At 38.9% G+C, this 25,887-nt stretch overlaps 3 protein-coding genes across 3 annotated transcripts; all 3 read left to right on the forward strand.

Annotated features, from left to right (window-relative positions):
- The first annotated feature begins 1,977 nt into the window (after positions 1 to 1,977).
- On the forward strand, positions 1,978 to 4,697 carry LOC108037241 (carnitine O-palmitoyltransferase 2, mitochondrial). The gene is made up of 3 exons (XM_017113768.2): positions 1,978 to 3,147; positions 3,210 to 4,004; positions 4,106 to 4,697. Exons 1-3 carry the CDS (start codon positions 2,084 to 2,086, stop codon positions 4,248 to 4,250), a joined length of 2,004 nt encoding a protein of 667 aa, XP_016969257.1. The 5' UTR covers positions 1,978 to 2,083; the 3' UTR covers positions 4,251 to 4,697.
- A 13,035-nt stretch (positions 4,698 to 17,732) lies between these two features.
- Positions 17,733 to 18,664, forward strand: LOC123037422 (actin-binding Rho-activating protein). Its single transcript, XM_044457982.1, has 2 exons — positions 17,733 to 17,835; positions 17,896 to 18,664. Exons 1-2 carry the CDS (start codon positions 17,821 to 17,823, stop codon positions 18,418 to 18,420), a joined length of 540 nt encoding a protein of 179 aa, XP_044313917.1. The 5' UTR covers positions 17,733 to 17,820; the 3' UTR covers positions 18,421 to 18,664.
- A 5,194-nt stretch (positions 18,665 to 23,858) lies between these two features.
- On the forward strand, positions 23,859 to 25,429 carry LOC108041928 (probable G-protein coupled receptor Mth-like 7). Its single transcript, XM_017119991.1, has 6 exons — positions 23,859 to 24,258; positions 24,313 to 24,489; positions 24,583 to 24,834; positions 24,950 to 25,073; positions 25,152 to 25,346; positions 25,411 to 25,429. Exons 1-6 carry the CDS (start codon positions 23,859 to 23,861, stop codon positions 25,427 to 25,429), a joined length of 1,167 nt encoding a protein of 388 aa, XP_016975480.1.
- Positions 25,430 to 25,887: the final 458 nt, after the last annotated feature.

A 25,887-nucleotide genomic window follows, 5' to 3' on the forward strand; every position in this document is an offset into this window, starting at 1 on the left:
ATCAAGATAAAAGGATACCAATTCGTATCCAAAGTCACGCTGTGCGTGCTGGAATGGTCAAAGGTTTTATTGTCTGACAATGGAGTCTTGAAACAAATGTTGATTTTTATGCACAGGAAAATGGGATTCCTAGATGTTTATATGGGCATTGCATTTTTATGCCACTGTTCGTTGTTAATAAGTGAAGAGATTATTGGCTTATTTAACTTATTCAAGGGCTCTTCTATATTTTTTATTATTAATAGCGAAAAAAGTTTATCAAAAGAATGCTTGAATTCGTGGCTGGCCTTAAATTGATAAAACATCATTAAGTTATTAAATGCAAGAATAAAATTTGCCAGTACGAATTGGATTTAATTCAGCTTGCTGAATAAAATAAATAATAAGTTAATAATAAGTAATAAGTTAAAACAAAAACGCCAATCAGTAGCTTTATTTGAAGCTTTTTGCTCAATTTAAATGCACAAGCAAATTAAATTCTCAAACAATTTGTATTAATTATGCAAAGAAACAAGGTTCTAACTTTCCCACCATTTGATTTAAAGCCGCGATGGGTCTTTCGAATCTGAAAGCGATTGCAATTGCAATTACCCATCGATTTGTTCAATTTGAAGGCGCTCAAGTGCTTAAGCGTCCTTTCACCTTTTTGTCGATTTGGTCTTTGGATAAACAGCATTTTGTTTGCATTTGCGCGGCTTTTATTTGCTTGCCCGCTGTTGATGTCTGCGGGTTTTCTGAGAGGGGATTTTCGGGAGTGGGAGTGGGAGGGAATCCTCGGGGGGTCAGGACATCCTGCAGACGTGGTGGGTCAAAGGCTCCTGCCGGGTATACCAACGGTGCTCCAACGGTCAATGTTCCCAGGTGCGCCAAATAAATAAACGGCTTACTAAAATTAGGGGCTAAAAAAGAAATGAAAATTCGCATAAAATTTTTATGCCCTGTCGAATTTAACGAGAGCTTCTCCCCTTTCGATTCGTCGTTGCAATTGGCCCTCAGTGTCTGTGGATTGAAATCCATTGCTCCACAATTCCTCAAATTAAGTAAAGTGGGCAGGGGAATCCCCCTCTACATTTAAATTTGCATAAGAGGCATCGACGGATGCGGATGCGGATGGGTTGCAGTGTAATTGGGCGGAGTGAAATTGCGTTAATATTTAACAAGCCAGCGAAAGTGCAAAAGTGAAACACATTAAATGGCGAAAAGGGATGCGGAAACGAAGTCCTTCGGGGCGAAGTGCGAAATTATGCGGAATTCAGGGAGATCCGCAACAAACCTTTCCGTTTGAAACACGACCCGCAAAAGTTAAATGTTAGCCAGAAGGTCAGACGAATGTGTAGTTGAACATGAAATGTTTGACCCCGAAGTGCATATTTAATTTCTCATTAACGTCCTGCTTCATATTGAATTGATTATGTTAATGCCATTAAAGCATGACAATTTAAAATTTAATTTCCGATACCAAATTGGAAAAATGATTATTGAAAAATTAATTTTAATAATGACATTGTGCTGACATATAAAATTGATAAAAGTTGTATACCGTGGGATATTTAGCTTCTAAGGTCGGTGTGCCTAAAGAAAATGTTCTTATGAACTTGATAAAATCATGTACATTTAATATATCAATTAAGCTTGTTATATATATTTAAAGATATTAAAAATAGTTTTATTTCTGCTTCTGATATTTTATAAACCTAATTTCAATTATTTTAAAAGTATTTGCAATAATAATTTATTTTATACTGTTTTCTTTTTTAAATGATTCTTAAATGTATGGTTTTGTTTATTGATTGCATAGTATCAATAAAAATGGATTAAAGCTTAACTATCATCTTCTCTTATATTTAAAAAGCCCGCCATAATTTTTCTCGTGGAAAAATATAAGAAAATACCGATAAGAAAATACCGCCGTCCGTGTTATCGATATCGGCGATCAGCTGTGACTATCGAATTCAAACAGCTGATGTGGCTCGCGAATTTCGCAGTTGTTGTTGCACTTTCTGTTTTGGACTTTGAAACGAGTTGCCTCTCGAGTTTAAACAACAATTGTTATTTAATTTTGAAAGCCATCGACTGGAGAGCCATGTTCCGGACACGGGTGCACCGCAATCTGTCGTGGATCTCGACGAATTCGTCGCGGACAACGACGACTCATGGGCAACACTACCAATACCTGCAGTGCTCCAAACTGCCGACGCTGTATTTCCAGCGCTCCTTGCCGAGATTACCGATCCCGCTGCTGGAGAACAGCTGCCGGCGCTTCCTGGAGGCCACCGCGCCACTCCTTTCGCCAGAGGAGCAGACGCGAACGCAGGAAACGGTGGAGCGATTCCGCCAGGGAATCGGAATGGAGCTGCATGCGAAACTCAAAAACCATGATGCGGCGAACAAGCACACCAGCTATATATCGCAGCCCTGGTTCGACATGTACCTGTCCGATCGGGCGCCCCTGCCACTTAACTATAATCCCCTGCTGGTGATGAAGAGCGATTCGCGGAAGGAGTACCAAAATCAGGTGGTTCGGGCCACTAACCTGATCATCAGCTCGCTGCGTTTCTGGCGTTCCCTGCAATCGGATCTCCTGGAGCCGGAGGTCTACCACATGAACGCCAAGAAGAGCGACACCCCGAGCTATCGAAGGTGGATGAAGGTGGCGCCGAAGGCCTTCGCAACTTATGCCTCGTACGCCTTCAAGGCCTTCCCGCTGGACATGAGCCAGTATAACAGACTGTTCGGCACCTCCAGGATTCCCAGGATTGGCAAGGATGAGCTCGTTCAGTCGCCTGACTCCAAGCACATCCTGGTGATGCGACGCGGCCACATGTACGCCGTAAACGTCCTCGATTCGAGTGGCTACATCGAGAGTCCCAGTGTGATTCTGGGCAGGCTAAAGGCTGTACTCAAGTTGGATGCAGATCGCGAGGCGGCCAGTGTGCCACTGGGTGTCCTGACCTCCGGGCAGCGCGATGAGTGGGCCAAAAGCCGGGAGCAGTTTGTCAGTAACCCGAAGAACGCCGATCTGTTGCAGAGCGAGGTGGATGCAGCGCTGTTTTGCGTATGTCTGGATGGCGAAGAGGATGGGGTGTTTAATGAGGATCGTCAGGAGCCGCTGCTCAAGCACCTGCTGGCGGGAAAGGCACAGAATCGGTAAGAAATTGTGCTTGACTTTTTATATCCCTGACTTACCATAAATTTTACCTCACCCACAGCTGGTTCGACAAATCCATTTCCCTGCTAATCAGCGCGGATGGCACCACGGCCATAAACTTCGAGCACTCGTGGGGCGATGGCGTGGCTGTCCTGCGATACTTCAACGAGCTCTACAAGGACACCCAGCGGCAGCCGTTTGTGTCCACGGCGACGGTGCACACTCCCGCCGAAGGGGATCTCAGCAATGTGCGACCCATCAACTTTGAGATCGACGAGGCCACCAAGGCGGCCGTATCAGAGGCTTACAACAAAAATGCTAGTATAGTGGATAGTTTGGACATGAATGTGCTTAAGTATCCGCACATCAACAAGCCCACCTGCAAGCAGTACGGCCTGAGTCCCGACTCCATCATACAACTGTCCTTCCAGCTGGCCTATCGCCAGGCCTACAACGGCTATGTGGGCAGCTACGAGTCCTGCAGCACCTCCGCCTTCCGACATGGCCGAACGGAAACGATGCGACCTTGCACCAATGCCACGCAGGACTTTTGCGAGGCCATCCTGCAGCCGGAGAGAAGCAAACCGAGTGCCGGAGAGCTGCGGGCGATGATCGACAAGTGCAGCAAGGTGCACGGCCAGCTCACCAAGGAGGCGGCCATGGGACAGGGTTTCGATCGGCATCTATTCGCCCTTCGGCACACGGCCCAAAAGGAGGGCATTCCCCTTCCCGATCTCTACGAGACTGAGGCTTACCAGCGCATTAACAACAACATCATTAGTACCTCAACCCTGGGATCAGATGCCCTGCTAGCGGGTTCATTCGGTCCGGTGGTCAGGAATGGCTTCGGAATCGGGTAAGCCGTCTGTCTATCGCTTACAAATGCAGCACCCATTTCCCAAATTCATTTGACAAATTGTTCAATTGCTGACAGTTGATAACCCATTTTTCTTTCAGCTATTCGATTCAGAACGATTTTGCCGGCGCCATTGTCACCACGTACAAAAACCAGGCTGATGGGAAGGTGTTCATAGACAGCCTGGAAGCGGCATTTGATAAAATTTGCGCTGTCATCCAGCAAAGCAGCAGTAGCAAGAAATAGGAATGAACCCCAAGGATAACGGCCCCAACTCCCCTCATGAATATGGCTTTAACAAAACAAGGAGATTTATTTTGATGCTTTTACACTGTATCCCATGTGTCTGAATTGCAATATCTTTTTCCTAGCTCTACAATTTATAGATTATACACTGAAAACATTCTACCCCATCTAAAGCAACTTTGTCTGTGCTTTTATCCGGTCCGCTTTTATGGGTTTTGCGGCTGATAGGATAATAAATTGGCGAACATATTGTAGGAATGCTGCAGGCTTGACAATTGGAATTGAAAAGGAGAATTAATTTTCGTTTTAAAACAAATAGCTGGAGGCTGCTCTAAAGAAATGAAAACGGATTTAATAAAAACTGAAAAATTGATAAAGAACTCAAGCTTAACAAAAAGCATACAAATTCTATTATTTAGTTGGAAATAAACATGTCTTAAAAAAGGATACGACGTTAAAAATGTTTTCTTTAAGAAAATATACAAACACAGCCTGAAATTGCAGCAACCCTTTTGAGATGAGTGAGTTTTCCCTCAACATATGTAAACTTTGACCTTCCATTGTCACTTAGCTTTAACAAGATGTGTGCCCACGCATACAAGCACCCTCTTCCCAACTTGGTTACCCCGAAGAAAATGGGGGAAACCCACCCATTAAGCAGTTGCTGATTAAAGGTTTCCCGCACGCTGACCCAGAAAACTTTGTTACCAACCCTTCGGGCCAAATGGTTAGCTTTCGATTTGTGTGCACGTCAATCGCGAACTCCGTCTAAACATGGCTAAAAGTTTATCACAATTCCGGGCCTTCAGGCTGTGACTGGGACTGGGAAATGTGGATGTCGCTAAATGTGCTGACATTATCAGTTGATTTATCGCCAAATTTTGTTGCCAACTGGCGTTGTAAAAATTAATTAACTTGCTTGGAGAGGTTCTCCCGATATAATACACAAGATTCCGCCTTAATGGGCGGCATTAAAAATTAAAAAGGAGACATTCCCGCAGCGGAGAGGTCATTAAAGCCAAGTAGATTCTCCCTGCCAGTGGCGGACAATTAAAAACATATTAAACTGACGTGCCGGCAAGGATGTGGAGTCTGTGTGTGCGAGGATGTGGCCTGATGATAAATGTGCGGTCGCCAGGATTTAATATTGCGCATACGCCGCCGTCGCCAGGCAGCTCATTAAATTATTCAAAAATGAGACTCCGCTGCCCGTCCAGTTGTGGCATTATATATATATCCTAGTACATCATCCGGTTGTTGGTTTATTGTGTTTCCAACATGCGACATGTGGCCGCAATAAAGGGCCCTAACGTGCGTCGCCTGCAGATGAGCTCCAGTTTCAGTTGGCCACTTAACTCTCCGCTTTTTCATCAAAATTCCGTTGAAAGCCGCAGGATAAATCAATAATTGTTCTTATAATTGAATATTAATATTTAATTCTTACTCTCTTCCTTTTGGGTAACGCATCATTAGGCCCGGGCATCTGTTGCGAAACTTTTTTGAGTAAAGGCTACCCGCAAGCTGATTTATTGCCTCATTTTCACCCCTGGAGTTTAGCACTTGCTATTTTGAATTTGCGGCAGCAATAATATTTGTTCGACCCCAGCAACCGCAAAGACCGCAAAAGCTGTTAGCAACTTCTCAGTTGCCCACACTGCGTATGCGTAATCTTGGTCAACCGATTGCCGCATGTTAATGCACTTGGATCAAAAGCAAGCCACACTTCCGCACCTCGGGCTAATGAGCAATTAATATGGAAATCAGTTTTGGCCATTACAAGGTGCCGACCAATTATGATGCGAACTGGCCGAATTAATGGCCAGAACATGTAGCAACGTGTCGGGAAATTACAATTTCCCTGTCGGTACAGAGGCAAAGGAAAGTTCACATGTGGTCAAGGAACCCGGACTTCCAGGGAATTTGTGCTTCAAGTTGTGATGAATTACTCTTTGTAACTGGTATGTTTGTGTTAATATAATTAATCAGAAATAAGCTACCGCCACCTAATTACAGCAAAAGTTAAATAAACTAATAGAAATAAAATGTTGTGCAAATGAAAAGAGCCGTTCTTTTGTCTTCATTAAATTTTGACGTTTAAAACATTAGTCATAAAAGTTAATCAGTTATCATTTCTAAAAAGTAGATATAAATAATTATAGTTTTTAGTTTAAGTGTTGCAAATGTTTCACCATTATTATTTAAGCACCCGCAATTAAAATACAGTTTAAGCTTAAAAAACTTGCTCTTCTATATTTTAATTAACCGGTCACCGCAAAAGTCATCGCCTTAAACGCTCCCGAATGTCAAGGTGTCACCTGCCGAAAAGGACTTAAGCTCAGCCACGTGTTCCCAAGCAGGTCCTTGCGTTCGTCCTTAGGTAATTAACTTCAAATTTATGAGCAATTCATGGAAAATGTCTGCACAGGTGGCTGAAAAAGTACTTGAAACTCAATTTAACGCCGCTCGTGTCTGTATTTAGCATTCAAGTTAATTGATATTGCCGCAGGACATTTGGTGAGACATGAGCACAAACAATGAGCATGCCCTATTAATGCCAAAAGCAAAGCGGAATAATCATTTATAATTGCTGGTAATTATTTATAAAATTAACAAATCGTCAATGAGCCAGCAACGGAAACGAAAGCCAAAAGAAAATTAGCAAAACAAAATGGAGGAAAAAAAACAATTTGTTTCAGGGGAAAATGTGCCGCAATGAGGTAAAAACTATTTGAGTTTCTTTTCTGAGGACTGATTCACTGTCCCACGGTTGGATGGCAGCCAGCTTTTCCGCGAGAAACAAAAACAAACATTAAACTTAAGGTAGTCGGAAATCAGGAACAATTGTTTATAAACATTTGCATAAACAAAGGAAACTTGAATGGAAATTATTTATATTTGATAATTGGTGTTTATAAAATTAGGCAAATATTTACAAGATCCCAAACTAAATGAAATCTTAAGGGAATTTCATAAAAATACAATTAAGGAGAGTAAGAACAACATAATTAGACAATATTTGATTATGTTTTTCAATTGTTAAAGTTAAGTTAAGCTATTAAATAAAAACATACACCAAAAAAGAATGAAGTGTACATAAATTTAGCTACTGGCAACAACCTAAAATGATAAAAAATCATTGTTATTTTGGCAATATAAATGCTTGTTATTCGTTAAAATGCCTATGTAAATGAAAGCCAAAAGGGACCATTGAAATATATGAGAAAGGTACAAGAAAACTCGTATAAAAACAATGAGAAAAAGCTCTTTATTTTTCGAAGGATTTATTCTTGAGGTAGTCAGAAATCGGCAACAATTGTGTATAAACAATGCGCCTAGAAATGTTGCAGGGAAATGTTTAGGGGCACGGACAACGGCACGTATGAGTCATTTTAATTAAGATGTCAGTCGCACAATGGTATTTAGACTCGTGCCCTATCTGCTGGCAACTGAAGCATATATATGCCGCATCCTGGACGATTAACCCCATGAATCCAAAGGGCCAAGTCAATTAACTTGAGCCACAAAGCCATTGTTGCGCAACTCGAGTCAAGACGAGTCAATTGTGCCTCGTCACACATGTGGTATACTTGTTTACGTTTCCACTCGCCCGGTGCGCTACACTTTTATTATCATCGGGGGTCCCATCACTCAGAGAAACTCGAATCCCATTCGTTGGAGCCAAGGAACTGGAAGCCACGCACTCCGGGATGTTCACCCCCCATTCACCATGGGTTAATTCAATTTACTGCCTCTTATGCCTCCAATTTTTGATTGTCTTGGCACATGCACGAGCATCCATTCGGAAATGCAATTTACCGCGAAACGCAGAAAAGTTTTGAGTATTCGCGGATTGGCGCCAAAAAGTTTCACAATTCTCCAAGGAGGAGGAGGTCCTCAGAGCTCAACGCTAAAGCCGGATGGTTCTGGCTCATAGAGTATTCATGAAATTTTAGTTGCCATTTGTTTTTACAAAAAAAAATATCTTTTCTTATGCTTCCACCCTGTAATTTGAACTGCGGAGGGACACATTAAATAGTAACATAAAAAAAATTTTAATTTTAAGATCATTTCTTAAAGTTTTTAGTTAAGTTTGGGTATTTTTTAAGTGATGAAGTTTGGTTTTCAACATTATACATTTTTATAAATCTCAGAAATCATAAATTTTTTGTACAGTAATCATTTTAGCTGATACTATAGTTTATTCGGATTATAGTACCCTAAGCTTAGGAAACACCATTAGATATTGTAATAATTTATAATATAAGTGATTTTTGATTCAAAAATATCTTACGAAGTACAACTAAGTTGCTCATTTCCGACCATTTCTGTATTTCCTCTCCAGCTATATATAGTTTCATTTATCTGGGGCCACAGCAAACAAGCGGCAAACTTCAAAGCAACATTTGATTTATGGACAATGGAAATGTCTGAGCCCAAGAACAGGCGACAGCCAAATGGTATGGAATGGGAGTTGGCCTGGCTTGGAGCAGAAGTTATGCCTTCCCCCATCAAGTGCGTAACTTTCCATTTGGAGCCCATGTACTCGCATGTATGACTGGTTCTACTTATACACAGAAAGAAACCTAATACCAATATTGTCATTTAGTTTTATTTAACACTCTTAGATTTACAGTATACATTTAAATGATTTGTTAAAAACTTAATCACAATAAATACCAATGCTTTTCATAGGCCCACTGTTTCCAAATCAACTGTAGTAACACTGAACTTATTTTTGGACCCCCAAAAATATTTTAAATTGCATTAAAAATAAAAAGATAAATTAATCAATTTGATAAATTTAATTTAAAATCTTTTAAAAATGCCAGTGACTGTAGATTTTTAGAAAATAGTGTGGAATTTATGCCAGATGTTCGTAATATGGTTGTCATTTCTTTATGAAAATTTTCCCCTTGTGTATTCGACTGAGTTGCGCGTAAAACGTTCACGTTCTTGTTGGCTTGCCAACTTTACGGCCGACGAAGGGGCCGGCAAATAAACAAAAAACACATTGACCTCGTCCGAGAATATTGCAAGGCATGCAATAATTCTGCTCCTGCCCTTTATGAGGCAGTTGTGTTTCGTCTGGCCGGGATTTCATTACCCCGGTGTATCCTTTGAGAAGCCTTTGGGCAAACCTGATTTCACTTGCACCCTGGAAACAAGTCAATCGGGCGGAAGTCACACCTTCTCGAAGGTGCCAGCAGGGGTGGCAATCTGGGTCAAGTGTCTCGTATTTCATTGTTGTAATTACTTTTCGCCTTGCCTTTGGCTGCGATACCCAGATAACCAGAGATCTGGAATTTCAGTCGAACTGGCCTTGTCAATGCTGGGAAAATGCGATTTAGTCATCGCTGAATGCAATGGAAGTGCAGCTGTCGGGGAAAATCAGAGGGGTGATGCCGTTGGGGATTGATTTTACAACTGCGGCGACCGAAATCCGCAAACATTTTCGCAGCGAAGTCGTATCGCGAGTGTGTTGACCTTCGCCACGAAGGACCCTCTTTTGGCCACGTCATCGACTGGCTTTTGCTGGCCAAGAAAATAGCGACTAGCATGTTTTCACCATAAAGCAGCAAAGCGGTTATTCCTGTAAGCCATCAAGCACATCCACCCCCGCGATTGCCATCAAGAGTTCTGCCATTGTTGTCGTCCTAACTCGCTGGCAACTGATGTGTGCAAAGTGGAGATGACGTATACGCCACGTCCGCCGCTCGCAGAAACGAGGGCAACTGCAGCTAAATGTTGCAAGCAATTAAACATTTAATTTGAAGGCAGCGTTTAACCCGTTTTCGCAAAATGGAAAATTCAATTTTGAGGAAAGCCAATCAAGGGTTTTAGTATAAAATTATACACAGCGGGCAAATACTTCAACTACATTTAACAATTATTTTAATTTTGATCCTGTAAAATCGAAATTGTATTTATAAATTATAAACAATTTGTCATGATTAAGTCGTTAATCTCAGTTTCTATACATATGACATAAAAGCTCAAAATATTTAAACAGATTTGTTTCAGTTTAACTAGAAAAGTTTTAATTAAAGTGGTAACCTTTAACGCTTTAATAATTATATTTATCAGTACAGACTTTATTGATTGGTATTGGTATATTAACCTCGTTAAATTCGGCTGCTGTATCGGACTGACATTGTTATATTTTGCTTACTTTTCCTTTGGTGTAGACTATTTTTAGAAGCTAGCTGGTGTGGAAGAGCCTTATCCAGGCAGTCGGAATACTAGGCAATTTGCATAAATTTAACATGAATCAATGCTGCTTGCGGCGGGGGAAAGCGGAAAGGCGCGGAAGGAAAAGCGGGCCGGAAAATCCAGACGGGGGTTGGGGTGGCCATAAAACGGCGAAAGCAGGGAAATGCGTGAGCGAACAATGAATGAATGACTCAAACACAAACGGAGGCACATACACAGGCAGTTATGAGAGGGCGGGATGGCCTACGCCTAAATAAATCAATAGGGAAAAGCAGCCACAGCGCGTAAATTAAACTGGGGAAAATTGAAGGAAAATTGCAGTGCGCCACATAAAACCAGCCAACAATTTTCAGAGCCATCGAAAATTTATGCAGATGCGATGAGGTATCCCTAATGCCTGTGTAATGCCGGCTAATTTCAAAATGTCTGACTGAATATGAATTTGTATCCCAAGAAAGCATATAAAATTAGGCAAATGCTGAACATAAAGAGGATTTGTAAATGTTGTTAAAATGTTTAATGTTAAACGATGCAGCAACAAAATAAATCACAAAATAATATAGGCTGATGGGCCAATATAAATTCATTAATAATTTATATTGTAATTAAACTGTTAAATCTAATTTAAAGTTGAATCAGAAACTGATAAATTTCAATTTAATTAATCTGAAACAATGATACGCTTAATTAAAATGAATATCATTTAAAATATATCAATTCCAGCTACATAATTATGTACAAAAAAAACAAACAAAAGTTTATTAACAAAAACGAATCAAATTAGCTTGCAGCATTTCATTACACAAACATAATTAAAGTGGTTTAATATACATTCATTTGATCATTATTTATTAAGCTCTGTGACAGTTTTTCTATTATTTTAATTGCCTGTTGCTGTTAATTTGAAAGCTTTTTTCAAATACAATAATTGGCGCATACATATTTCAGATTTAATTGAGTTGCTGGCAGTAAAAATTACTTTAATGTGAACGGAAATAAAAAAGTTTAGTGAGTAAGCACTTCAAATAAAGTAATTTAGTTTGTCTATAAAACATTTTTTACACATACCCACACTCCCAAATAAACGAAAACTTCTTGATTAATATTTATGTGTATTTTTTTCGGCTGCTTTATTTTTAGTTCCTCGTAAAACTGGTTCAAGTTTATTTTTCCTTAAACATCTTATGCCATGCTGTTCCAGAATATTACAATGCTGCTTAAAATTCATTTGTGGTTCAGTTACATAACAATAAATTATGTTTTTCTTATGATTTTGAACAAATCCAGTTTATAGCCACTTAAGAATTACAATAGACATGACCTTGGGCATGTTTTTACACTAACTGAAAAAGTGACTTTGAGTTTCAAGTTGAGGAAGACTAAATCCTAAGCAGGTTATCTAAATATTTTAATATACAATTTTACATTTTATATATATTTTTGATTGCCACTTCGGGTATACAATATATATATATATTATTTCTTAAGGTGTATTTAATTTCATTTGTACAAGTTTTAATGAAAAAATATATAAGATTAATGTAGAAAAACTTTTTCCAAGCGTACTCGAATATTCCACTCCAAAGGACTCTTTATTTCGGTTTGTTTTGACGCCATGTTGTTTATGGTATCTCATAACCTCGGACTGCAAGTTGCGACCCAAAATTTTCATGTTATTTCTCGGCTTTTACGTTTTCGCTATAGAAAGGCGGCGCAGTTGGAATTTAAATATGTAATTAAGTCCGCGGGTAGAGGGAGTCGCTAAATGGGCAAGAAAAGCGGTCGTTTCTGGGCAACGCATATTAAAATGAGTTTTTATTCCTACTTCCCTACTTCGTCCCTCGCGATGTCCAAGTATAAATTGCCTTTCGTCGATGACCGCATGGCACTGGGCTAATGAAAATTAAATTGAATAAGCGGGTGCCCGAAATAATGGAATCTAATTGCCACATGATTGGGCCGCAGTCGCGTGCAAATCATGACCGCGATTAAGTGCAAATGAAGCCTGATTAATTGCCAACCGATTGCAGCCCCTCCTGCCCGGGAATATGGCCACAAAGATCCGTTGGCCCAGTGCAAACAAAAGGCTAGCAAATGTCATATTTTACGGCCACTTTCTCTGGCCTTGGTACGCCATTGTTGTTCCGGTGGCACGCATAAAAAAGCAGAGTTGCGACCATGAAAACTCATGGCAAGACCGACATTTTACAAGGGATATTAGTGCTGGATCGTAAGGATCGGATATAACCGGAAGGGGGCTGAAATAAACTGCGTTATTAAAAACCTTCAACGTAAGTGTTAGTTCGTAATAAGCAATTTAAACATTAACTTTAAGTCAGGTGTAGCAAAAGGTTAAGGTTTATAAAATTAAATTATAAGCAACAGGTTTTTAAGCGGCAGAGATGATCTTAAGCCATTAAAAAAAAGATTTGTTACCTAATTTAAATCCATTCCATGGTGCACACCTAATATATTAATAAAACTTTAATATATTCTGTAAATCTTTTAGTAGAAAATCTTACTTAAATACCCAAACTGATATTTAATTTTACGAAACTTATTTACATATATTATACATTTATTTATTGCACTACCCTGTCTGTGCTAGTAAAAAGAACAAGAAAGGAAAGCTAACTTCGGGCGGAGCCGAAGTTGATATACCCTTGCAGAATACTCTGTAAATTATATTCTTCAAATTTATTCATATGATGCATTCTTAATACTCATAAAAAATCCCAACTTCCTAACTTTAAAAATACCAAAGTTATGGCATTTCCGATCGGCATTGCCAAAAATAAAACCTATAGAAAATCCCAACTTCCTAACTTAACAAACACCAAAGTTATGGCATTTCCGATCGTTCAGTTATATGGTAGCTATAGGATATAGTCGTCCGATCCTTATGAAATTCGGTAAGTCGGATTCATTGGCCAAAAATAAAACCCATAGAAAATCTTAACTTCCTAACTTAACAAACACCAAAGTTATGGCATTTCCGATCGTTCAGTTATATGGCAGCTATATGATATAGTGGCCCGATCCGGCTCGTTCCGACTTATATACTACCTGCAATAGAAAGACAACTTTTGGGAAAGTTTCAAGCAGATAGCTTTAAAACTGAGGGACTAGTTTGCGTAGAAACGGACGGACGGACGGACAGACGGACGGACAGACGGACAGACGGACAGACGGACATGGCTAGATCGACTCTCCTGGTGATGCTGATCAAGAATATATATACTTTATAGGGTCGGAAATGTCTCCTTCACTGCGTTGCAAACTTTTGACTGAAATTATAATACTCTCTGCAAGGGAATAATAACAAACATTTTCCACATGAATTGCACACAATTCACACATTTGCTTGGCAATAATATTTTTGTCAATTTTTTACAGCTTTTCCCTAATTTGGATTGATGTAAAGTATTAAAAAATCAAGTATTGATGGTCCATAAAAAAATATGAAAACGCATATACAAATTTCTATATGAATGGGCTTACAGTCGAAGTGTTACAAAAGCTGCAAACTACCCATATACAAGCTCATTGGATGCCGTCGATTGGCTTAAAGGCTTTCGCGTTCATTGGCAGGTCATAAAACCCTTGGCAACAACAAGGGCAACACTGTGTCAATAAAAGTGTCAATCAAATCAATGGGACAGGCTAGCAATTTTTCATGCTCCAAACACATATACTATTCAGAGAAAGAAAATTCCAAAACGACATATTTCACAAAATAAAATTTTCTTTAAAAAAATTGCTTAGAAAGAAAAGTATGCTTTTAAATGGAGAACCATACGTTTATATTTTTAAAGCTTTCAAGAAAATATAAAAGCAGAGAAACACAATATTTGAAGATTATTTTTGCTGATAGACTTATTATTAATGTTTAATTTCTGTCTAATTTTATCCAAAACTTTTACATTTTTACTAGTTTCTTATAGATAAGTTATAACAATATAAATATAAGTTAAATATAAGTTATAGTAACACCAGGATGCTAAAATAAAATAAACCTAAAACTAAATCTAAATTTGTTTTTTTAATTCAATATATTTTCATTTGAAATTTATGGAATTGAGGGTTGTTTTTGTAATTAATGTAATATAATAATGTATATTTTCTCAGTGTAGAACCCCAAAACTCACACATTCATCGGCGCCGGCTGTTGCATACTTTTTGGGATTTTTTTTTAAAAGGGAGAAGCTGTCACAACAAAAGGACATAAAAACACTGTGGCAACGCTTTTCCCCTTTTTTTCCCCACTTCATGTTGACTTGACTAATTTTTTGTGATCAAAGTTTGGTTTATTTCGATTCGGTTTTTGTTTTTTATCCGAGGTCATCAGCTGCCTGTTGGCCTGGCCAAAACGTTGATTTGATTCTCGCCGCCCGTTCAGTGCACATCGGCGATATTAAACGCTCTGATTATGACAGCCCGACTTGGCCAAAAAGGCCATAAACCAGACCCTGGCAGCTGCCAAATGAAGCTGAAAAAGTGCAACTGCCAGATGTCCCTTTCGGATTTTCGTATGCAAAAGAAAAATCTGAAGCGGAATGCGTTCATTTATCAAACTTTGACTGGAGCCATACCGAGCGAAAACACAAAATAAATCGCTTTGTCGTTTTGGCCAAAAGTTATAAATGACACAAATTTTGAGGGCAAAGTCAAAAAGCTTTGTCTTCTCTAAGCAGAACAATGAAACGGGTTAGAGAAAGGATATACAAAGAAAAATGTACACAAAAGCAATGAGCAATGATCGAAGGATATTAAACAAGTTAGGGGTCTCCCAAAGGGGAACCCCAACCAAAAAAACAGGTGTTAACCGCAGACCATATAAATTTGTCTCCCGCTCAATGAAAACGGCGGATTAAGCAGCAATTTGTAAATCCAATACTCAACCCCGAAAATTTATTGCCAAACGTGCCACACATAAAACTCAGCCAGGCGAGACAGTTTTCCTTCATTCCATTTTATTTTTCCCACTGTTTTGGTGCATTTGCGGAAAATTGTTTTACATTACGGCCAGCAGCAAATTGAATAATGCGTCGGGGATTTTCTGGTGGGCCAATACAAACAACCCATAAATTCTTAGGGGCCATATGCAGACATGGTTGGATCTTAAGTGGCTCTCTACAAGGGGGCGGTGTTTTTCCAGCTGCCACAGACACTTCCTTTGGACAACAAGTGCAGCTTTGAACAAGGAAAACATATGGCAATCAGGCGGAAATGGAAGGGACTTCGCTCTTTGGCAGCTGGCAAGGCTTATTTTCAAATAGTGATGGGAACGGCATCACTTTCAAAAGAATATATAAGAATATATCTAGCTGACAATTTCATTTATACCCCTGAATTTTTTTAACAATTTAGTTTGGGTATTTTGGTATACACACCATCACTAATGACAAGTATTTGCGTTCCGAGCATATTGAAAAATCCCCGCTGTTTGCGGGTGTAAGCTACTCTTCAAAAATTTTCCTGGTAATTTGGAAAGTCAGTGGGTGAGCAAACACGGACTTCAAAGAAGTCGCTGTTCTGGACTGCCCAAAAATAAGCTGCTTTGCATTAAGTTTGGCCTGTGCCCACTTGATTTCATTTGTCATGCCGGGCCATAAATAACTAAAGGCTAAGACGAGGCGCCAAACGTTAATCACAGCAAGTGGAGGAAATCAACAACAGACAGAGGGAGGAAAATCGGGGGAAAAATCCAGGGGAAAAACCAGGCGACACCCAACCAACACCACTGACCAAAGTCAACGTCTGACACCAGCATTAATTGCGCATTAATGTTTATTGCTTAACGGATGTGGAAGTGGCGCCATTTTGCCATTTGTCTGTTTTGTTTCTTCTCCCCCGCACTCCCTCCCCCCGTCCACCATTAAAAGGAAACTGAAACTGAAATAGAAAAACCGCCGGAATACAGTTTTGATACCCTTCGAGGACAGTCCTTGCTTAAAGCGTGATTTAACTTAATGCTCATTCAGTGGAACTATTGGCTCATGCCCTCGGAAAGAAAATAATTGGATTGGCAGATTGTGTGACAGCATTTAATTGGAGGCTCCCGAGGGGCAGGATATTATAGATTTTATTGGTTTATTTGGGGCCACAATCTTGCAGGCTTAAGCTAAAGAAAAGCTAAAGAGCTTTGCTCTTGACATAAAGTCTTTAAAGTACTCGAAATGGTTAAAAAAGGTTATAAACATATTTTTTTTAATATGTAATTATAATAAGTGATATCTATTCACACTGAGGAATTAGACATCTTATCATATATATTGCAGTCAGCAAGAATGTAATTAAAACCTATCTATTTATCAATAAAGCATTACTAATTTATTTAGTTTCTGGTGTAGATATCAATCAATATTTTTCAAATTAATTCATCACTTCTTATATTTATCTAGTTCTTAAATAAGATTAATAAAAACATATTTTCCAGATCTAAAGTGTTTAAACTTTTTCTCCATTCATTAAATGTAATTAAATCAAAAGCATATTAAAGTCTCGACTTGTGCTTTCCCGGAATAGCTTTCATTATGTTCTGGCATTCAATTCCTCGTTTTGTTTCATTAATTTCCCCGCTGACCCTCTGCTCCTCCATTCTTTTTTCATCTACCACTTGGTCTTTCTGTCTCTGGGAAATTTGTTTTGTATTTCCGGCTGCACTGAGCTCCAAATACTTCCGGCGACTTGCGCGCCATTCGAGGCTTAAATTTATGGAGCTAGTTTGCGAGCTGTTTCCGCCGCATTTGCCACATGGCTGCCACTGCCTGTGAAGTTGGCTTAAAGCCGCACTAAAATTCACTGGGTGGGTGGATAGGGCTTTGGTTGTGAGTGCCAAGGGAGAAGGTATTTAAGGCGACACTTTGATTGATTATCCCTAGGCAAACTCACGCCTTTTCAATCCTGATGCGGTGGCTTTGACGCGGCTTGAAATCAGCCGATCCCTAATGAGATGCATGTGATGGCGTCCATGTGGCACCAGCAATCAGTTCTGATTGCTTGGTGAATGCTCATAATTACAGAAATTACCTATCTGTAAAAGGGAACATACAAATTTATTTCATTAATATTTTTTCATGAAAGTCAATGTGTAGTTTTTATTTAGACAGAGTAAATAAAACTTTGGTACCTTTTAATTACAACTAATTAATACAAAAATATATGTTTTTTGTTCTTGTAACGGGTATTAAATTGAAAGCTCTCATTTTGGTCTATAAAATAACCAAGTTGGCACCTCAACTGACACATGCCTGAATTGTTTGTGCCCACGCTGTTCAAACAGCAGGCTGTGGCTCCGCTCTGATATCAACAAATATTTTCGGCACACAACTACTTAAAATTCCGGCAAACTTTTAAAATGGCTGCAAATCAGGTGAGTGGTTATCGGGTGAATTCTCTAATTACCTTTCACCCCTCAATTGAATCCCCGCAGGACTCGTCGGTGTCCTCGCGCATCACTCTATTCAACCAGCAGGCCGAAGACCACCAGAACTGGATGATGATTAACCCATTCGCCCACTACAATGTGAGTGAGATGCCCAAGAGGAGTTTTCCGCTGGAGGAATACGGCCGGGCTCCGGCGGGAAGTCTCTCCGAGCAGCGATCCCTGGAGGCCAATGTGCGGGTCTTGGAGGAGATCCTGCAGCTGTGCGGTATGCTTGAGAAATCCGGACACGATGATCCCGAGAATGGTCTTAAGATACTAGCTTTCGGTCCCCTTTTTAATCTGTATAACGACATATCCGACAAACTGCTGGCCACTTTGTTGTGCGCCAGGAGGCATGGATTCGTAGACTTTAGCGGGGAAACCCTTTTCCAAGGACGCGATGATTCAGTTCCCGTGCGCCTGCTCCGCCCCTTCGAGGAACTCCAAGCCGAAATCCTGTCCAAGGTCGCGGATCTGCGGTGCGTTTTCACCGAAAAACCCGAGGAACCGGCTGTTCTGCGCCAGGATTAGCTTATCTTTTCTGCCTAAAAATTGAAAAAAAAACTGTCACCTGACCCGTGTCAAAAGCCGCACATGTGCACCTCCAAGCCCTTTCGCAGTTAATTGAATTAGATTCTGCCTGGCCAAACGGCTTTTAGCCAACACGGCGAACAACCAAGCCGAATAACCACCAATCCCGTCACGTATACGGCAGGAGGGCCCACACCACTTGTGCGATTGTATCACCTCCAGGAAATAAACAAATTATAGCAGACTTAGTTGATTTCATGTGCCAGGCCAGCGACTTCAAAGCCCCGCACTCGCTCAGCTGACAAATTATGTTGAATTATTTGGGTAGATGCTAAAACCCGTAAGTCATTTGGTTTCTTGGCGGTTTACTTGGTGGTTGATGAAAGCGGTGACAATGTGCGAATGTATTCTCCAAATGGGGGATTTATATTAAATTTAAATTATTATCTTGAATATTTTTCGAATATTTTGTATAGCCTCCCTCTTTATACTTTAAATTTAGATTAACCTCTTTTGCCATCTGAATTTGTTAATTTATCTTTTTTAGGCGCTAATTTTTACTTTTGGTAATTAACAGCTAATTTTCCTTAACAAAGTTTTTTAGGTACGTGATTTTACTTTAATACAATTTTAAAAGCCTTTAAGAAGACTATTTCTTAGAATCAATAGCTTAAAAATATTCAAATATTCATACAATATAAAGTTTGACCATGTTTATTTATTTATAAAGTTCTTCAAAATAAAAAGTTTAGTGTCCTCGAAATTGTGCGCTGCCCTTAAAGCCTCTTGATGGTATTTGCATGTTTCCCCTCCCTGAAATTTATTATAATTTTCGATTGACATGGCATTTCCGCCCACTGTTGGTAGGTCTAAAATTCCGGAGGAGCGTGGGTGGTCGTGTAATGTACCGCTGATTTGATTTAACGACGAACTGAACACGCCCCCAACCTCGCTCATTGATTCCTCACCTCAATCCTGGCCAGAAAACCCCCAGTTTCGTGCTTTAAAGCCCCAATAAATTCGCACAGGGGCGGCAAATGATTGAATAATGAAGAGCGAATGGCTGAGTTTTCGGCATTTGTGACACATAATTATGATGGAGCGCCTGAATGCGGGTGGAATAGAATGAAATGATCTAAAATAAACATGTTTCCATGTTTTGAGAGTGAGAGGAAAAGGAGGAAAAATCAAGCGGGGGTTAAATGGAATTTGTTATGCAAATGCCATGACTCGGCTCGTTGCGCACAACATCCGTTTGCCATTTTTCCCACTGCCAACTCGTGGCGGAAGGCCAAATTCGGAGCCAGAAAAAGGCCACAAGAAACCTCCCACTGGGTGACACAGAAAATTTCTCTATGTAGGTGCTGATTGTTCGGCTCGAAAATGGCTTTGGTCTTGTTGGTGAACTACATTTTCTGCCCTTTCGATGTGAGGCCACATACGCCAAAATGTCCCAGACAAAGGTAAATAAAACACAGCACAAACAGACCAACAAAAATATTGTGGTCAGAGGTTAACTTCGGTTTGAACCCAAAACAACGCCACTTTAACTTTATTTATGTGCATATTTTTTGGGATTACTATAGCTTTATGAATTATTGATTTTATATTCGTATTGGCTACACTTGAAATATGGTTTTTGTATCTTTTGCTTAGTATCTCTTGCTAACATATGATTTCTGTAATGCTTAGAACAGTTTTCTTATTTAAATTGCAATATTTACACAGCTTAAAAAATTACTTTATTTTCATTAAGGCAAGAAAATTGTTTTGAACATTTTTAAGCCACTCTCAATTACTTCAATTTTACAACCAAATCACAAAATAAACTTTCAGCACAACCATTCCTGACGCAGCTTCTTAAACTAAACATCATAGTAATTGTTATGGGCCACTTCTGGTAATTGCAGTTCCAAGAAAAGTAGATTATGTATACTTTTTCCCGACCGTCTTAAGGGATGCAGCTTAAGTTTCCCAGCTCATTTGAAGCTTTCCCCCAGCGTAAACCCTTTTGAGCTGGAGGCTTTCCCGCTGCGCAACTCCCATCGTCTTGAGTTTCCGTCAAAACTTGTGGCTGATTTATGGCCAACTCGGTGGCCGTCAAAGGACACGCTCCTAGCCGGGTAAGCCGAGCCACATCCGCTTCCGCTTCAGAGCCCGCTCAGTCCCAAAGGATTCGCCCACAACAAGGTAGTAAGCTCCTCTTGATTAGCCAACAAAGGTCGCAGCGCAATAATGCAGCGGTTGATAAGCGGGCGGCATCATAAAACTGTCGTTTGCCAGTTGATAAGAGCTGATAAGAGCGGCGCGTGCGGCACCAGTTGGCCATCGGCAACGAGGTCAATCCGGGGTTATTCCGGGGTCAAGCGCCGTTTCGCCATTCGCATGGCCACTCATGCCGGGCTTACCTGTAAAAAAAACAACGAGTATCAATGGAGTATTAGTTATGAACATTTATAGATATAGTATAAAACATGGTACTTGTATTAGAAATTACTAAATATTTTAAAGGGATGTCTCTTAAAGGTACTGAAACCTTAAACATAAATCGTTAACGAAGCAGTAGAAAATTAAGGTGTTGGTGGAAAACATTTCTCTCAAAGTAATTTGGGATATGTTAAAAAATATCAAAAAATATTTTCATTTTATTTCAATAAAGCATTCTTATATAAATAATACTTATTCTGTATTAACAATAATCTCAAACAGTTTAAACGTTTGTTGGCAATAATTTAATTATATAAATAATTGCTCAATAAAGAACATTCTCAAAAAAATAATGTTTTAAGACGAAAATAATTAAATTAAATTAATTAAAGTCTAGCAAATACACAAGTTAATAAGTAAATAAGTTCTGTGTATTAGCTTCTACAAAATTATAAATAAAATAACTAAAGGCCAACAGGGTAACCTGAAGACCCAGTTCTTGACGGCGCTATTATTATACTCAAAATCGCCTGGGGAATGTAATAAACATAAAAATTATACATACCTACAGACATGCTTATGCATATTAGCGCTAATGTCTGGAACTGAGGCGATGGCGGCGTCGAGATAAAACTAAAATGGGAGCCATCTGAATTTGCCCCCTTTGTGAAGGCGGCAAAAACTTTTCAGACTGACTGCAAACAATGACGTAGCTGCTCCTTAGTCCCTCATTTATGCAAATGGCCGCCATTTGCAGCAGCACAAAGGACATGGACTCGCATGGAGGATTTATAATAGCAAATGCGTTATTTATTTGCTGTGTTATTGTTTATGACTGTCGGCACTTTATTGCACTCCATATAATATATATAAATATATATTTGCTTGCAGACATTTTCATTTAATTATGGACGACCGTCCAACCAGATGTTTTTTCCATTTTTCAGTCATTATTTTACGGAGACAAGTTCCGTTGATGTGCCAAGTTTTTATTGTATTTGATATCTGTTTGAATTTATTATATTGAGCTCTCAGTTGGAGCTGCCAGAGCAGAAGCAGCCATGCAGAAAGGTCACTGCGGATTGGCTGAGTCACTTTCTAGTGAGTGCCGACTATGATGGAGCACTTGGCAAGGCTCTGCTCCTGCGGCAGGATACTTAAAAAAAACAGTCAATTGATAACCCAAGTTGAAATAGGTGTTCAATCAACTCCCATTTCCCTGGAGGTCAAAGGTAAACCGCTTAGCAGGAACTACTCTTCAATTTATGTAAATGTCGAGCATCAGAAATTGCAAGTGCTTTGGGGAGGACTTAAGTCTTAAGCTAAGTTTTGTTTTGTCAAATAACCTTTCTTACTCAACTTACAACAAAGATTGTCTCTTGGCCAAGACTTTCCATTTATATAATCAAAATAATCTGGGTCAATTTACGCTAACCTAAACGAGACACTCAATTATGTAAATGATAGCCATTATGTACACTACATAATAATAAACTTTGTGTGAAATTTAAATTTATACAATATATTATAAATTAAGTTAAACACGGTGTATGTCCACCTACTTGTATTATGAATAATTTAAACTTAGTGTTTAATTTATTCATGCGATTTATTTTAGGAATACTTTAGTTCAAGCTTGTAAATATAAACCAACTTCATGCAAATCTATTAATGCTTTTAAATAAATTATTAGATAACTTTACTAGACTGAATAATACATGTTTGGTAGTAGTTAATTTAAGTTTATATTCATGGCAGAAATAAAGCAAACGAACCAGAAAAATTCAGTTCACAAGTTATTTTTTATTTTTCGTGCAATCTCCGTGTTAATTTATTTTAGTTTATGGCTGAAAGTCAATTTCAGATCAATTGCTATCTGTCGCAAAAGCAAATTGCAGAAGCGTAGAGTTATTCATATTCATCTTGGGTGGCACATGGTTTTGGCATCCGTTCCCCAGTCCACAAAAGCACATCGCAATTGGAAAAATCGGTTATAAACTAATTTGAATATGTCACAAGCTGTCGAACAGTGTCGACATTTCCAAGAGCTTCGATTTTCTTGCCCTGAACAAAATAACAATAAATATAAGCAAAAAGCCAGACACTCAACATCTGCAACTTGCAATGCAGTTCCGCAAATCGATGACGAAAGCGAAAATATGTGAATATACATTTTTCCCGTTCTTATTTTAAGACAACGACAAACGGAAGGAGAAGCGAAAAGGCCGGAAGCTGAATTTATACACAGAAAAATGTACTTTCTTCATTAAAATTATCTTATTGAATTTTTTCCAAGAAGTGGAATCTCCTATATAACAGACAAAAACACTATTTGTCTGTATTTAGGTGTATTAGTTATTTAATCAGGTGGAAATAAAAATAAATTTCCCTCTTTATTCACAATTTTTGAAACCATACTGATGTAATGATGTGCATCCGAAAGATTATAGCACGATAGCGAAGTAAGTCAAACTTTATTTGGTGTAAAATTAGCTAGTCCTAAATTAAATATAACCAAAGTGACCTCGAGTTTAATTAAACTTTAAAAGATTAAATTTTCTTTATTTCAAATTTCCCTTGTAGTTCACTGCAGCGACCTGCATTATTTTATATTCGCAAAGTTTTTAAAAAATTTATGTGGGGAAAGGGAATTTTATCAAAATGGCCTTTGGCCTCAAAAGGGGTTCAATAATTTATTTTTGTTCCTTATTTTTATTAAGCATAAAAGGGGCGAAAGCGATTGTGGATGTATTGTTCTTTAGGGAATACGATATCGTCTCAGTTCCTCTGCTCTTAAAATTGAATGCAATTGCGTTTCGAAAAAAAACCTATAAATATGTGAGCCTGCTCCAACAAAAGTTAGTTGAATTTAATTTTCCACTTAGCAGATTCACCGCTTTATAATGCAGCTCCATTGGACATTTTTTGGAAGCATTTTATTTATAATAATCATCGAACAATCAAGGGCGGACTTTCCATTTTCTGTGCGGTTTTGCTGTCCCCTTAAGAATATGTTGGCCAATGGAGACTGCAATGATGACTTGGAGGATTTGCTGGCTCATTCCAATCCTCATCTAAACGTAACCCTCGAATCCGTTTCAGAAGGGGAAGTGCAATACAACATTGCCGATATGATCGTGATGAGGGAACCGCTTCAGTTTTGCGATGAGCTATTCAACCTTCGGGAAAATGAGTACAGATTGCTAGAGGTTAGTCTTTTGGGCAGCCATCTGTTTCCCTTTCTAATCCGAGCTCTTCAGGACGGAACATTTCTCCTTTACTCCTTGGAATTTGATTTGTACGAAGGTGATTACTGCCTCTATCCATATCAGTCCTACTTAGACTTTCCAAAATCCATATGGATTGTTCGCCATACCTACACTGGAAAAATGATCCCAGCGGCTTTTGAGCGTAAGGTAAATTACTACTTTCTTTTAATTTGCCTTACCATGTCTGATTTTCCAGTAATGGTGATTTCAATGATATGCTATATCCTCACCATCGTGGTGTATATTTTCATAAAGAAACTGCGGAATATCCTTGGCAAATGCATTATCTGCAGCCTTTTCAGCATTTGTATGGTGTACCTCATTTTCATACTGGATTATTTAAATTTATCAAGCGACATTTGCTCTGCAGCAGGTAAGTTGTTGAAAATCAATTCGGACTACGATTCAGGCTATTAAATCTTTATGTTCTTTAATAATTCTTTAATAATTTATTGCTCGAACGCAGGTTACAGTTCGTACTTCTTCAGAATGGCCTATAATCTCTGGCTTTCTGTCATCAGTTATCATATGTGCAAATTGTTCAAGTCGGTCAGACGCAGTGAACCTCGATATCGGTTTCTGAAATACATCTCTTTTGTATGGGTCACAGCTTCTATATCGACCGGAATCATATTTTTGATTGACAAAATTTGGGAGAAGGATCCCAAGGCATGGAATTGGATACCCCAAATTGGTTATACTACATGCTTCATTAAATGTGGGTTTTTAGTGGAGGTAAATTAAGCTTGTCATCCTGTATTACCAACTACTTTCGTTCATAGTTGATAAATACTCTGCCTGGATATACTACCATGCCCCTTTGCTAATTCTAGGCACCTTTAATGTGATCAAGTTTATCCTCACAGCAATTCACATTTGGAAAGTAAAGAAAGAAATAAGGAGATTTGCTCAAGATAAGAAGACAACGACTACTTGCTTTAATTTCGACAGTCAGTCGTAAGCCATATTTGCTTTCAAATCTTATTTGTTTTAAATTATTTTTTAATTTATACTTGTTCCATACTTTAATTTTAGCTATTTACAGTTTCTGAGAATCTCTGCCATGATGGGCGTGTCATGGATCCTGGATGTTAGTCAGTATTTTATTGATGCCAACCAGATTTGGCAGCTGTTTGTTTTGATTTTCGAATACCTTCATGATGGTTTTGGTGTTATCGTTTTTATTCTGCTCATTCTAAAGCGCAGCACTATTGATCTGATCATGGAAAGGTAAGTCTTTTATGAAAAAGTCCTTTAGAAAAAAGGTTATAGTAACCATTTCCTGTCCTTTCAGATTTCGAGAAAAGTTATAAGCCGCAACAATGGCGAAAATCGGTTGAAAAATTAATTTTTCCAAATCAACCTTTAATCGATAGCTTGAGCTCACAATTATTTTGTCTGTTCGTTGTAGTTTTGCCAAGTTAAAAACCAAGAAAAACCCTTATAAAACAATTTTTATAGCCAAAAGCCCGAAATAAACAACTTTAGTTTCGGTTTCGTTATATTTTCGTTTAATTGAAAACTCAATAAAACGATTATTCGCACACTTACATATGTAAATACTTTTAAAGACCCGCCTTTGAGTGTGTGTTACGTCCGTAAATCTGCCACTGAATCCATGTGAGATTTAACTTTTTCTGTAAGCCAATGGTCAGCTGCCAATAAATTGGTTGGCGGTGGGCGGTCTCTTTGGATTTGTGTGTAATTGTGCGAGTCAAGTGGATTCGCAGTGGGTCGGGTCATAAAGGTTAAGCCAAGTGGAAATGTAGGG

This window comes from Drosophila rhopaloa, unplaced genomic scaffold (assembly GCF_018152115.1).
Source record: "Drosophila rhopaloa isolate 14029-0021.01 unplaced genomic scaffold, ASM1815211v1 contig_163, whole genome shotgun sequence".
NCBI lineage: Eukaryota > Metazoa > Arthropoda > Insecta > Diptera > Drosophilidae > Drosophila > Drosophila rhopaloa.